Genomic DNA, 13,547 nt, shown 5'->3' on the forward strand with positions numbered 1-13,547 from the left:
TAAAGAAACCTGTTGAAAAAAGTAGACTAGAACCTAGTGACTTTCTTACTAGAGTTGCTTTACTACTCAATCCCACCTGGGATATCCTGCTCCGTTCAGGAGAGAGTTTGCTCTTCCTGTCAATTCAACACCGCAAGCTAAATTAGTGGTTTCCCTGTACAAGCACATTTTGAATTACCTGGCCCAGTTCACTTTGAAATTTATGTTCTTTTAATTCGATCCAGCTTTTAAAGGATGCTGGTTGCCATGACCAACAGCTGTTTTACTGCTTGCTTTCCTATATATTTTTTACATTTTGCACAAAACTTGAGTACTAGTTGCTAGACAAGATGATTTATTATTACACAGAATGAAGAAATACTTCAATAGAATTCAAACTCATTTGATCGGGGTGAAGAGAAGCGAACAAGACCACTCGTCTTCTTTTTTTATTCTGATTTTCACATGCCAGAAACTGAGAACAGGGTTTGTGCGAGGAGCCAGCCTCCACGCTAATTTCCATCTTGAACAGAAGGAGCTGCGGCCGCGACCGAGAGACCCTATCTTTTCAAACAAGCAAATCCCCACCCTGCAGCTTCTCCCTTGGAGAGCAATCTCCATTACGCAGGCGCGCTAGAGGCCCGAATCGCCTACCGCCTGTGAAGCGCGACATTTCCCGGCTCCCTCCTTTACGGCGCGCCGCTATACGACAGCCGAAGTTCCTTGTTTACGACTCGTCTCGCGGATTGTTTCGCTCGTTGCTCCGCGACGAGTGGTTTTTTTTCTTGCTGGCTTTTCATCCTCGAACCCAAGAGCGGCTCGGCTAAGCGGAGGTGAGCGCGGGCTGCCGAGCCGCGGACCGAGGTGCGGCGCCCATCCTCCGCTGAGGCAGCCTTGGGGCCGGGGAGCGGGGAAATGGATGTCCCGGGCCGCCTGCTGCCCTCTTGGCGCTTCTGCCGCTCGGGCTCCGGGGGTCCTTCGGGGCCACGAGGGTCGGTTGCCTTTAAGAAAGGAAAAGCAGGCAGATCGGGCTGCTCCTCGATCGAATGAAGCGTTTCCTTACGGACGCATAGGCTGCAATTGCAGGCACGCTTACTCTGGAGTAGTGCAAGACCCATTAGAATAACGGGGACTTACTGCTGAGTAAACGTGCGCAAGTTCAATACGCAGCCATTACAACAGGGATGGGGAATCTGTGGCCCTCCGAATGCTCTTGGTCTGCCATCCCTACCTGTTTTCTGTGCTTGTTGTGGAGGTTGAGGTCAGCAGCATCTGGAGGGCCAAAGGACGCCCCCCCCTATCATTGCTTTTTATAGCAGTGCATGTAGTTGACCCTGTTTCCCCCACCCCACTCCCATTTTTCTGGCTGCCCCTCCCCTCCCCCCCCCCCGGACATTTGGATAGAAATTAACCTTTTTGCTTAAAACAACTGACATTCAAACCCCTTGATCTTGTTGTTAAGGGTTATATATATATATATATATATATATATATATATATATATATATATATCTGATAAAAGATCTCTTAACGGGAAGATATGAAATGTGTCATACCAAAAGACATTTGGAAGTTGTTGGTAACATATGAACTATCAGCTGTACTTAAGAGAGAAGTTTCTAAAACTGGTCACAGTGTAATCAGTAACCTTCTGTTTCCTCCCCACCAAGACTACTTCGTATTTGCTAACTTCCACACATCATGGAGACAGAACAGATTATGGAGAGCCAGCCACAGGTAATGCCAAAACCCCCAACAATACCTGCTTTAGTGAGATTGTGTGTGTAAGAGATATTTTATAATTGTGTGATGCTTTGCAGGTTCCAGAAAATCCTCATGCGGAATATGGTCTTACAGAGAACGTAGAGGTAACTAAGTTTACCGTTAGAGTTAACTATTCCCTGTTGAAATTGGGATCTGCTATATTTTTTTGTGATTGTATTTCTTAACTGTAAGTTTTTAAACTGTATTGTAAATGGTTGTTGCCCATCCTGGGAACTTTGAGTGAAGGGTGGGTAATAAGTTAATAATAGTCTCATCTTGACACTCTTAAAGAGTACAATTTGCTAAAGTTGTTTATTCATAGAATTGAGTGAAGCTAGCGATAGGGGCTCTGATCCAGTCGTGTGTTAGAATAGCTTGTCTAATACAACTTTACAATCTCAGGTATTTATTATAGAAGTGCCTGAGCTCGTGTAGCTAAGAATGAAAGAGATTTATTTTGCTTTCATCCTGGCATTAGTATTACAAAGACTGTTGCATATATGAAGATCCTCATATTGATGTTCACCTATTGAATGCCTTTGTATATTTGTGTGCAAAACAATTTTTATTTCACCATCCAGGTGATTTCACCACCATTCACCTCATCTAGACATTTTTGCTGTAAATTTGTAAAAATCAGGCAAGGAACCAGCAATGGCTGTCTCATGGAGCCATAGTAAGCAAACAGAATTTTCAAGGAAACAAACATTTTTAATGGGGGTTCTGCGTGATTTTTTGAGAAAACATACTTATTTCACTAAATAAGTAAAATGTATGGATTTTTGGTCAATTTTTAGATAGTTCAGAAATGCATGACTTTATATTTTCAACTTAAACACTGGGTTGCTGTCTTCATCTAGTGTTTGTTTACATTTTAAGCGAATAGTGGAAAATGAGAAAGCAAGTGCAGAGAAAACATCAAAGCAGAAAGTAGATCTTCAGTCACTACCTACACGTGCCTATTTGGACCAGACAGTTGTGCCTATCTTACTACAAGGTCTTGCAGTACTTGCAAAAGAAAGGTACCATATTTGTTTATCTTTCATGATTTCATTCTTAACAACGTTCACAAACTTCTGCTTGCAGTCGTTATATAGGCCTAGTTCTTACAAACAGCAAGTGAAGTGGGAAATATATGGCTGGGCTTTACAACAGTGGATAGGAGCTCAGGTGAATGAATTTTGCATGCTAAATAATCATTTGCGCATAAAAAAATGTGGCATTTTGCATCATTAGACCTTACCCCTTGATATGCTGTTTTTCAAGCATTTTTGTATGAAGAGTAATTCATTCATGTGAGCCCACACTTGTATTTTGAACTGATATAGTCCTGACACTTATTGCCACCTCATTTGCTGTGTTTGGGAATGAGACTTTAATGCATGTGTGTGAAGTGTGAACATTTCTACACAAACTGGAAGTAGTTATGCTGGCTCTGGTCATCAGCCTTAATTTGATAAGCACCATGAACAGCATGATGCAGATGAGTATCCAGTTTCATTTTAGAGTTAGCAAAGCTGGAATTGGAAGAGGTCTAAAAAGAACAAGGGTGGAGATCAAGACTGGCCTGTAGTAAATAGAATACAATCTGATTTGACATGGCTGTAATGAGAGACCACAGCATTCATTATCCTGGGGGGGTTTTTTTGGGGGGGGGGGATGAACTGCTACTGGATCACTACTTCTCTCCTGTTACTTCTGTAGGAAGAGATGGTGAGAGCTCCTACAGCCAAGCATTCCTAAATCTACATATTTTTAATCCCTGTTTCCATATGTCTAGAGGGGTACAGAGTAGTTTCCTCTCATTTCCCTTCCCAAGCAGAAGGGGATTAGGATAGATAGTAAGGATAAAATAAGTAAATCTAAGCACTTCCCCCTCATTTTTCAGGCCCAATAACAACCATGTCATATTATAGTTCAACAACTTTAAGCCATGGCAGTCCAGTATAGGAGTTAAGGAATTCATTTCCATTTTAAGGAATTTAACACTTGCCCCAAGTTAAAATAAAAAAGCAGATCAAATGAACAGCTGTAAAAATCTGACATTCTTTGAAACTTTGGAATTTAGCCTACCACAGATGAAATTAAGAGAAAAAATGCTAATGATACAAGAAATTAAAATGTTTTCACTAGCAACTCTACATTTACCAAATGCCTGCTACTTATGGCAGAATCCTAACCCATGTCTACTCAGTTAAGTTCTGTTTAATCCAATGGGGCTTACTCCCAGATAAGTAGGATTAGGACTGCTGCCATAATGTATTAAAGTAAAATGTTTTGTGATCCCAAACAATACTCAAGTACTTTTAGTCTTTTTAAATCTACTACATACTGTGGGTTCCATTCCTGAAACTACTTTTAGGTGGGTAATTTTGATAATTTAATTGAGGTTAAAAGAATTCTTGAATTGGTAGGTATGTACAAAACCACTATTCTCTTTTTATTTTCAGACCACCAAATCCTATTGAATTCCTTGCAGCATACCTGTTAAAAAATAAGGCACAGTTTGAGGACCGAAATTAATTTCATCTTCAGAGGACCATTTGACTGATCAGTATATATGCTAAATAACCATGAATCACTGTCTGATGTATAAATCCTACAAAAACAAAAATATCACTTTTGCTCAATTTCTTTAGCCTTTTCTTGAGTTATGTCAGCGGCATGGGGAGATAACACTGTGTCAGCAAAATCGACACTGTAGCCGATACATGCGCAGCCTTAGAAGAAGGAGAAAGTATACAACACAGTGAAATTAAAAGTTTTTTGCCAGTGGGAGGGGCCAGGAGGTAAAACAAGGGCAGACACAAGCTGATGACAGCAGCCTTGGGTGGCTTGAGGTTGAAAGCAGGAGCCAGACTCAACTTTTGTTATGCAGTCACATCAGAGACAAAACAGAGAGCCATACCCAGTTCACCAGATTAGGAGCCCACCGCTCTTAACCACTACACCACACTGGCTCTCATTGCTTTCTTTCTCATTCCTTCCTTCCTTCCCACCCCCACCCCCTGCAACCAACTGATTGTCATCAGCAGAACCTTCTGACGTGTACTCTGAGAGGCCTCCCCTTCACAGTCCAAAGAATGAGCAGAGGGCCGACTGTCCCATAGCCCATCAAGCTCCCTACTATTTCCCCGAGTCCTATCCTGTGGCTAGCTAAGCTAGACTTTACCAGTGTAGAGGAAAGGGAAACCTAGCAATGAAGATACAACATGGCAAAAGACAAAGCTATTGTTATAAAGGATCTAAGGCAGAGTTGGCATCAGATTTTTATGGTTTACCTTCTCAAACCACACTAGTGGTGTACAGCCCATTAAATAGTTTTTTTATTAAAACAAACAAACCGGTGCATCAGTTACCAGGTCCAAAGAACAATTGTCTGGTGGATGGATCTAGCAGGCCTAACTTAAATGGGAACAGTAATGATTTCAAGCTGAAGAATAAAGATTGCAGCACAAAAACAAATTTAGTAATAACTACATATTAAAAGAGAGTGCAGGCTTCATTGCCTAGATGGCAGTGGACACAAGCCATATTCATTTACTTGGGTATTCATAGGCCACCTCTCAGGGTTAACCAGGGTGGGTCATGAGACAAAAGCTCATTATAACAAATCACAAAATCACAACCAAAATATAAAAATGTTATAATGACAGCTGCAGTTAAAACATGATGGTTGACAGTAAAAATACAACATTAGTGTAAATACGAAAACCAAGCAGCAAAGAATAAATCATTAAAAGCAGCAGTTAAATGCAGAGTGTTAAAATGTCAGTTTTGAGGAAAGCGTTTTCAAAGCCTGCTTAAAAATCATTGACATAGGGAATAAATGCACCCACTTAGGGAGGAAGTTCCATAATCAGGAGACCAGCACTGCTCAGTAAGACGTATTTGACTACGCTGGTCTAACTTATGATATAATTAAGTAAAAGTATTGCTAAATATAAACTTTTAGATATTTTTTTGGTCTGATGAATTTAAAAAACTCAGTTTATTATATTTAAATAAATCTGATTGTTATATGTCCCCTTTGGTGATACTGGAGAAGATGACAGAGAACTCTCATTAAAAAAAAATCTCTGTTCATTTTTAAAGGGCATTTTTTAATTAAAAAAATATTTATAACAATAACACACTGTAGTCAAAATAGCCTCAGTACTCTTTATCTTTAAACTCCACTGATAAATAAACTATTAGTTGTTAAGCTTGTACCCCTGAAAGATAACACAGCCTTTTGAAGAATAGTGTTACCCATGTTCTCTGCAAATATTTGGTTTATTATTTTAGCCATAACGTTTCATACTTTTCAGTATTACGTAGCCTCCCATATGCTGAACTTTTCTAGCATCTGTTATCATTTTACTGTAAAACTCTGCGTGTTCCTTTCTCATGTTTCTCCAGCAGCTAAACTGGAGAATATCTAATATCTAATACAGATATTTATTTTTATGCTTCAGTATGTTCAGCCCTAGGGACGCGGGTGGCGCTGTGGGTAAAAGCCTCAGCGCCTAGGGCTTGCCGATCGAAAGGTCGGCGGTTCGAATCCCCGCGGCGGGGTGCGCTCCCGCTGCTCGGTCCCAGCGCCTGCCAACCTAGCAGTTCGAAAGCACCCCTGGGTGCAAGTAGATAAATAGGGACCGCTTACTGGCGGGAAGGTAAACGGCGTTTCCGTGTGCGGCTCTGGTTCGCCAGAGCAGCGATGTCACGCTGGCCAAGTGACCCGGAAGTGTCTCCGGACAGCGCTGGCCCCCGGCCTCTTGAGTGAGATGGGCGCACAACCCTAGAGTCTGGCAAGACTGGCCCGTACGGGCAGGGGTACCTTTACCTTTACCTTATGTTCAGCCCTTGTTTCTAATTAAGCTACTGGGTACTGCAGGCAAAGCAGCAGCCAGGAGAGGGACCCCTTGAGAAAAAGATTAAGGCCATTTTACACAAATGATGCTGAACTAGGGTTGAAAGATTACTGGTGTTTATTTCTGTCCAAACTGTAAAACCCATATATATATATTTAATAGCCTCACTGTTGTGCCATGCTATTTATTTTATTTAAAAGTTCATACACACATACATACTCAGACATATATATTACTTAATATTTCAAAAATCACCAAACAGTACACAGATATACCACTTTTAATGCAAAATAAAGCAGCTTACAGGGTTAAAAGCAGCAACACCTAACACCGTACGTTACGGGTCAGCTGTTTTAAGCAGCTGATTTGGGGTGTCACAAAAGGGCAGGAAACGGGGGGACCTGAAGCATGAATGGTTGTGTAGATAAATCACAACAGATCCGGCTTGTCCTGCAAGCCACACCTGCTGAAATCTGGTCTTCTGAACATCTATTAAAAGTGCAGGAGCCCTATCCTCTCTTTTACCTGGCCACCTTACTCTGTACCTTTTCACTGAGTGCTTTCCTCTTATCACTCTGTCATCTGAGCTGGTTTGTAAGGATCTTTGACTAAGGGGCTGGTTGGGTCTTTAGCCAAGAAATCTGCTTTCAGTGTCAGATGTCTTTCACAGCCAACTTAGATGAGCAGAAGCACTTTCCAGGCAAAGCCATCATTGGATACAACCTGCATAGGTTTAACATAGCACCATATAGTCAAAGAATGATTATTTTTTTTACAGTTTGCTACCTCAAGGGGGCATCATCTAAAAATAGACACAAGAATCAGCAGAAAGGGAGGAAGATGGTGGCAGAGTTGAGCCTTTGGAGATTACGATTACTAGTCATAGAGTTGGAAGGGTCCCTGAGGATAATCTAGTCCAACCCCCTGCAATGCAGGAATATGCAGCTTGCAATGCAGATATATGCAGCTGCCCCATACAGGGATCAAACCTGCAACCATGGTTTTATCAGCACCACACTAACCAACTGAGCAATCCAGGTACTTTACCTCTGTGTACTTCAGTTTAGGTAGAGGAAGATTTGAAGCAAGAATACATGGAAGTATCCTGGCCAAGTGCGTAGTTAATAATAATAATAATAATATCTTTATTGTCATTGCCCCCTCTCGGGGACAACGAAATTACTTGGCTGCTCCATCCACCCAGGTAGGGCACTCCACACAAAATCAGATCAACTATAAAAACACTAATTAAAACAATACAGTATAAAACAGCAAGGAAGATTAGATGACTAATTTTTCTCTCTGGTTTAAGTACAGAAACTCTCTAATCTCAGAAGGAAGGATTTCCAGGTAGTGTAAATCTAGACTAACTTGAGTAATAACATTTCTTTTTCCATAAATGAAGCAAGTAGTACAATAAATGGCTTCAATCTTTCTTTAGCTCTGGAATTTACCATTGTATTCCATGCAGTGGCGCCAGCTCCTAGGGGCTGAAGCACTGTGGGATCCCCTGATTTATTATTTTTTTTAAAGGAGCTGGGCCCCCTCAATGTTCAGAGCCCCCCCCCCATGACGTCAGTGCATCAGGACATTGCGCACAGGCCCCCTCAATCCTCTGGCAAAGGTGGCGCCTCTGATCTCAAGAAACACCGAGACTAGATGGTGGTACATCATCTGTGGCACATGAATAAATTGTTGAATTCGACCTGAAAAGCACTCTGCAGAGAAGTTTCCAAACAATTCAGAGGCCATGCGCTTTTGAGATCAAACTGGAATTTCAAAGACCAATCTTCTTAACATCCCTGCCAATCTTTAGTTCAGCTGTCGGGCACCATCAGCATTCCAATCATTCAGCTGTCATTCATGTCAACGTATCTTAGTATATGATGTGTCACCTGTTATCCAGGAAGGACAGATGGAAGAAAAAATAAATCAAAGTTGTACATTGCAAAAGGGTTTGTTAGGTAGGTCTTCTGCAAGAAACATGAAGCCGTAAAACAAACTACATTTCTGACTGTCATGGAAACAAGAAATTTGAGCGACTCTGAAAGGGGTTTGCTTTTCTAACACAACAAAGCACAGCTCTGTTTCTGCCGTGGTTAACAATGCTAGGATGTACAAGAAATTCTTGCAACACCTGATAGAACCAATAAAGCAGAGTGTTTGAGGACCCTAGTTTGTTCCTGGTCCTTGAAAATGGGTACGTAAGCATGTGCTGGGGAACCATCCTTTGCATTTTGTCCTCAGTAGGCCTGCCAGCTTTCACTCTGATGTCTCAAGTCCTCAAGGCATAGTGCAATCTGTTTTGCATTTTTGAAAATGCAGCAAATCCTCTAAGCCCAGCAGTGCTGATCCAAGATGCTGAGCTACCTGAAGCAAAGCCTAATGGCACCCCAACCTCGCTAGGGCTAATGCTTGACAAAATCTTCCTGCATAATTCAGGCACTGATTCCTGCTGTCCTCTATCCTCCTCCTGCCCATGCCACCAGAAGCGAGTCAATTCAGCCTGCTACATAGCAGAACCAGCCAAGGGCCCTAGCAGGACAGCACTACCGGCTGTAGTTTTCTATAGACGGGAATTCTGGAGATTTGTGATGTGCAACAAAAAGGGAAATGCCACCAAGAAAAGAGTGACCCTTTAATAATCACAACCACCTGCATTATCTCTCTAGCTCTGAAGCAGAAGGCACTTCAGAGCTATGGGGTTTCTTGAGAGCAGGGAAGGAACATCCTTCAAATCTGCCTGTCCTCTGGAGCCAGAATCAATCAAGTAATTCCCAATACCTTTTCACAAATCTCTGGTCTGGACCCAAGCTAGTTAAAACACTCTAGTGAGATGATCCTAAGTTTGCAAAGCACTTAGTATTTCTTAAGGAGTCAAGATAAAGTGAGGAAGAAATAGTAGGTTGCAGCAAAGCAAAATATCAGCAGTCTGATATAACTAATTCTTACAATTGATATGGAGCCTAAAATCATTTTCAGTAACTCTCATATGAACATGAAGCATCTTTTGGCATGCTAAGGCTAAGCTTTCCCAGGCCAAATGAAGATGGAGATAAAAGCATGTTCAAAACAAGCTATTTTATGTTGTTCCAGAGGTAGCAGGACTGGCATAGGGGAAAACAAGTGGTTGAATAAGGTACAGTACTGTTATTTTCATGTTTCTCACTTATACAGCAATAGTGATACTTAATACACTATTTAGTTTGGAGGATAACTTGTTTATCAACCACTTATCCTTATTTGCTTGCATAAAGTTGACACAGATGTTATATTATGCCTGCTCTTTATCTTCATTCTAATCTGTTTCTGGGGAGAGTGCAACAATGTGCATTCACCCTAATTTCATCCTGATGAGTTTTCACAGAGGTTATAGGTCTACCTGTCAATCTGTCATTATTTTCAGTGCATTTCCCAATAACTCTCCTTTTTAAAAGTGGATTTGTTGTACAGAATGCTTTAATCCAGAGTGATTTAGTTGCACAAACCTAAATTTCCAGTACACAATTAAATCCCTCTTGCAAAACAGTGACATTCTGCGGCAACCCCAGTCGAATCCCATTGAAAAATTGGCCAAGCAATTCCAGTGACAAAGAATGTGATTCTCATAACAACTGCTTGCACCTTCAATTTCTCAGGGAGTTTTAGCAACCCTTAACTGGTATAAGTGAAAATTGCTGTTTGTAGCACTCTGCCTTTGTGACCTTCCCTACTTCCAATTCACAGGCCCCTAATGATATTTTTTAATTGAAAGCATGTTTTGCAGAGGGGGTGGGGTGGGGTGGGGTGGGAAAGAGAATGTTTATAGTGTAACAGGATTCTGAATTTGTGTGTGTGTTTGTGTGTGTGTGTGTGTGTGTGTGTGTGTGTGTGTGCGTGCATGTGCTTGCACACACCATGTATTTCCATGGTGAATAATGAATCTGCAAAATAAGTGTGTGGGAAATGGAGTCATAGCATTTAACTCAAAGCAGCCTGTTCCAACAGAACCACAAAACTACAAGTCAGAAAAAGCTATTAATACAGATAAATAATAGGTTGAGCACAACACTTTAAAAACCAGTTCTTCTTCAGATTTTTGCTGAACAGCCCAAACCTGAATTTTTGCTGAATCGCAAACAATCAATCCATCTTCTATTATCATGTCTGATTATCCTGAACATTTCAACAGCAATCAACACAGGAGCAAATGTGTGGTGATAAAGGGTCTCTCCATTAAATAAAAGGGATTGCATTAATTATCGGTTTTCTTGAAAGGATAACCAGTTTGGTGACTAATGCTCCCAGCATGAGGTATTTATATATTGGATTGTTTGGGGATTTAGGTCCAATGCCATGACTACCAGCACCAGGGACAGATAATTATGTCACAAAGCAATTCAGAATCTAGTTTGAACAGTTACTGGCGAAAGATTTGACTAATCTATATAGCACATCTCAAATGTTCAGATTGTTTCATGCGTAGTATTTTAGTAATCCCAAGAGCCCTGCAAGGTAGGCCAGTATTATTATTCCCCTATGCTGGTTGTGTGGAGGACCCAATCAAGATACAGTTCTGGGTTCAGAAAACCCTGTTGGTACTCCAGATGTCCCTCCATTTGCTAAAATAATCTTGCATGAAAACAGAGAATAAGCAATACCTAAAGGCATCACTACACAGGACACTTGATATGCTGATTTCACATATCCAGTCCTCACAGTGCCCCCCCCCCCCCCCGATAACAAGTTGCCTAAAATTAATAGAGTTGTATGTAATCCAGCTGGATCCTATGCATGGCACACTTACAAATAAATTACACTAAGCTCAACATAACTTATTTATATTCTGCATTTAGTCAGTTGGTTCTTCAGAGTTGTTCAGGCATACATAACAATAAAATCAACACGAAACTCGGAATATTTCCAGACAAAAAGGAGGGAACCAACAGTTAAAAGCAGCAGGTTAGATTGCTTAACAGTGTGATCATGTGCATGTAAACTCAGACGCCTCGCTGAATTCAATGGGCCTTTCAGGTATAGAATTGCAGCCTGGGGCTCAAAACTTTAAAAGTCTGGAGAACAAAAAGCTCTGGCTCCCAAACAAGTCTGAACAGCATTGCTACCTTAAACTGAACACTCCAGTCCATTCATTTAAAATGTGCAATGCTTGTTGCTTACTCCACCTTAAGCCTTTGGGTAAGCCACAAAGGTTTCTGGATCTGAACCAGTGTTTCCAGTATTTCCTGACTAGCATTAACCTAAAGTTTAGTAACACAGTGTTTAGATTTTTAAATTTTAAAGGATATTCAACCCTGAATTGTGCTACTAGATTATTTCATGGTTACCCAAATCCAGCCACATTTGCTACTTCCCATGAATTACAGTATCAGCCTATTTGCTGCCTGGTACTAGTTGCTCATATTGGGTTACTACAGCCAACATTTAAAAAAAAATCAAGGGTATTGTGGAGCTGTGGGTGCATGTTTGTACTTGCACAGACCAAGCTTTGATAGATGGGATATTCCTGAGTAAAGCACAGACTCCCTCCCCTTTGGCTTTGTTGCTCAGCTTTTCCTCTGCTGACTTCCAGGGCTCTGCCTCCTTTTCACTCCCTCTCTCCAATCTAATGACGTTCGTCATGTTCACTCCCCCTCCCCAGTTCAGTCTTATTAGCTATTTTGGAAGAAGAGGCCTTTGAGGGTTGCTGGTGTCTCCATGGCAGCAGTCCAATAATATACCAGATGACAAATTGGGTGGGTGAAGAGCTGAAGTGGATTAAGTGGCTGCCTTTGTATAACCCACTATGATCCAGTTTCATCTCCCTCAAAGTGAACCTAAGCATGCAACTATAAAAACGGTGTGCATTTTACACTTCAGTCCTCCTGTCACTGGATTATTCAACTCTTAAGCATTTGTTTACATGCTTGCAGGACTGCAAATTTGGAACTTGTTAGTACTCTGTCACACAGCCGCTCCTGAGCTCAAAACTTACACTGCTTTCTGAAATGATTGCACTGACTTGGCCACAATTCCTTCCTGCCTTTTTGTCCTGGATGCAAGATAAAGCTTGTGGTCCAGGCCTCCATTTTAGAAAGCTGTCCCTATGGTAAATTTGATTTAGGGCCAGCCCAGTCCATTTTGTCATTCTGAGCTGCTTCAAAGCATAATGCCTTGCAGTGTTGCAGAATACACTAGGTTGCACTTGGATTTCAAAGAGCTGCTTCATTTGGGAGGAAAAGACCTGAGCCAGAGGGACCTTTGGTCTTAAAATACTGTAATAAAGTGAAGCCTTTTATGTTCTGAACAGTGGAGGCTGTGGCTGCCATCCTACTAATGATTTGTTAAGTATCTCAGGCGTGTAGTGTGCTCTATTCTAATCCACACCATACAATTAAAGCACATCTTAAGCACATGGCTTCTCCCCAAAGAATCCTGGGAACTGTTATATACAGAATTGCAGAGCTACCATTCCCAGCGCCCTTGACAAACTAGAGTTTCCAGGAATCTTTGGGGAAGGAGTCGTGTGCTTTAAATGTAGAAGGGGGATGGGATCACGCACTACTTCTTCCACCATGAACCCTGTCTCCATATTAAAGAATAGTGGAAAGAGAACGGGTCGGAATAGAAGCGGAGGCTGAAAGAGCAACCACATTACTTCCGGCGCCCAACGGCACTTCTCGTTTCAACTCTTACGTAGGCCTCTTCCGCAACGGGGGGGGGGGCACAGGGGCTCCCGCACAAGCCTCTCTCCCGGCTGTCAGGACGAGCAGCCGAGCGGCTCCACATGCCCCTCCGACGCCCCGCTCCCCGCCCGGAGGCCCTTTCAGCAGCCAACCTTCCCCCTCTAATCTTCCCTTCACCTCAGAGACACAGCCCCGCCAATCAGCGAAGGCCAGAAGCCATTGCCACGGCAACTCCGCTCGGCCAATCTTAAACGGTCCCTCCCATGCCTCCCGCTTCCTCCAATAGAGA

The 13,547-nt window shown here is 41.9% G+C and overlaps 1 protein-coding gene and 1 long non-coding RNA gene across 5 annotated transcripts; one reads left to right on the top strand and one right to left on the bottom strand.

Moving 5' to 3' along the window:
* The first annotated feature begins 652 nt into the window (after positions 1-652).
* Positions 653-4,373, top strand: DPY30 (dpy-30 histone methyltransferase complex regulatory subunit). Of its 4 annotated transcripts, none has more exons than XM_028724184.2 (5): positions 653-812; positions 1,650-1,716; positions 1,800-1,847; positions 2,623-2,765; positions 4,194-4,373. In XM_028724184.2, the coding sequence occupies exons 2-5, from the start codon at positions 1,681-1,683 to the stop codon at positions 4,264-4,266; spliced, it is 300 nt and encodes a 99-aa protein (XP_028580017.1). In that variant the 5' UTR covers positions 653-812; positions 1,650-1,680; the 3' UTR covers positions 4,267-4,373. The 4 variants fall into 4 exon arrangements, with proteins under 4 accessions (XP_028580017.1, XP_028580019.1, XP_028580020.1 ...); XM_028724185.2 differs by having other exon boundaries at positions 661-843; XM_028724186.2 differs by lacking the exon at positions 1,800-1,847.
* A 3,874-nt stretch (positions 4,374-8,247) lies between these two features.
* LOC114594469 (uncharacterized) lies at positions 8,248-13,423 on the bottom strand. Its single transcript, XR_003705996.2, has 2 exons — positions 13,269-13,423; positions 8,248-8,491 (listed from the first exon to the last, which is right to left on the bottom strand). It is a non-coding gene; the product is annotated as an uncharacterized LOC114594469 (long non-coding RNA).
* Positions 13,424-13,547: the final 124 nt, after the last annotated feature.

The sequence above is a fragment of the Podarcis muralis genome, chromosome 3, assembly GCF_964188315.1.
Source record: "Podarcis muralis chromosome 3, rPodMur119.hap1.1, whole genome shotgun sequence".
Classification (NCBI taxonomy): domain Eukaryota; kingdom Metazoa; phylum Chordata; class Lepidosauria; order Squamata; family Lacertidae; genus Podarcis; species Podarcis muralis.

Excerpts from the sequence above, each read along its gene's own strand:
- DPY30 (XM_028724184.2), top strand. The coding sequence starts at position 1,681 with ATGGAGACAGAACAGATTATGGAGAGCCAGCCACAG. Across the intron at positions 1,717-1,799 it reads TTATGGAGAGCCAGCCACAG|GTTCCAGAAAATCCTCATGC; the intron begins GTAATGCCAAAA and ends GATGCTTTGCAG. Across the intron at positions 2,766-4,193 it reads GCAGTACTTGCAAAAGAAAG|ACCACCAAATCCTATTGAAT; the intron begins GTACCATATTTG and ends TTTTATTTTCAG.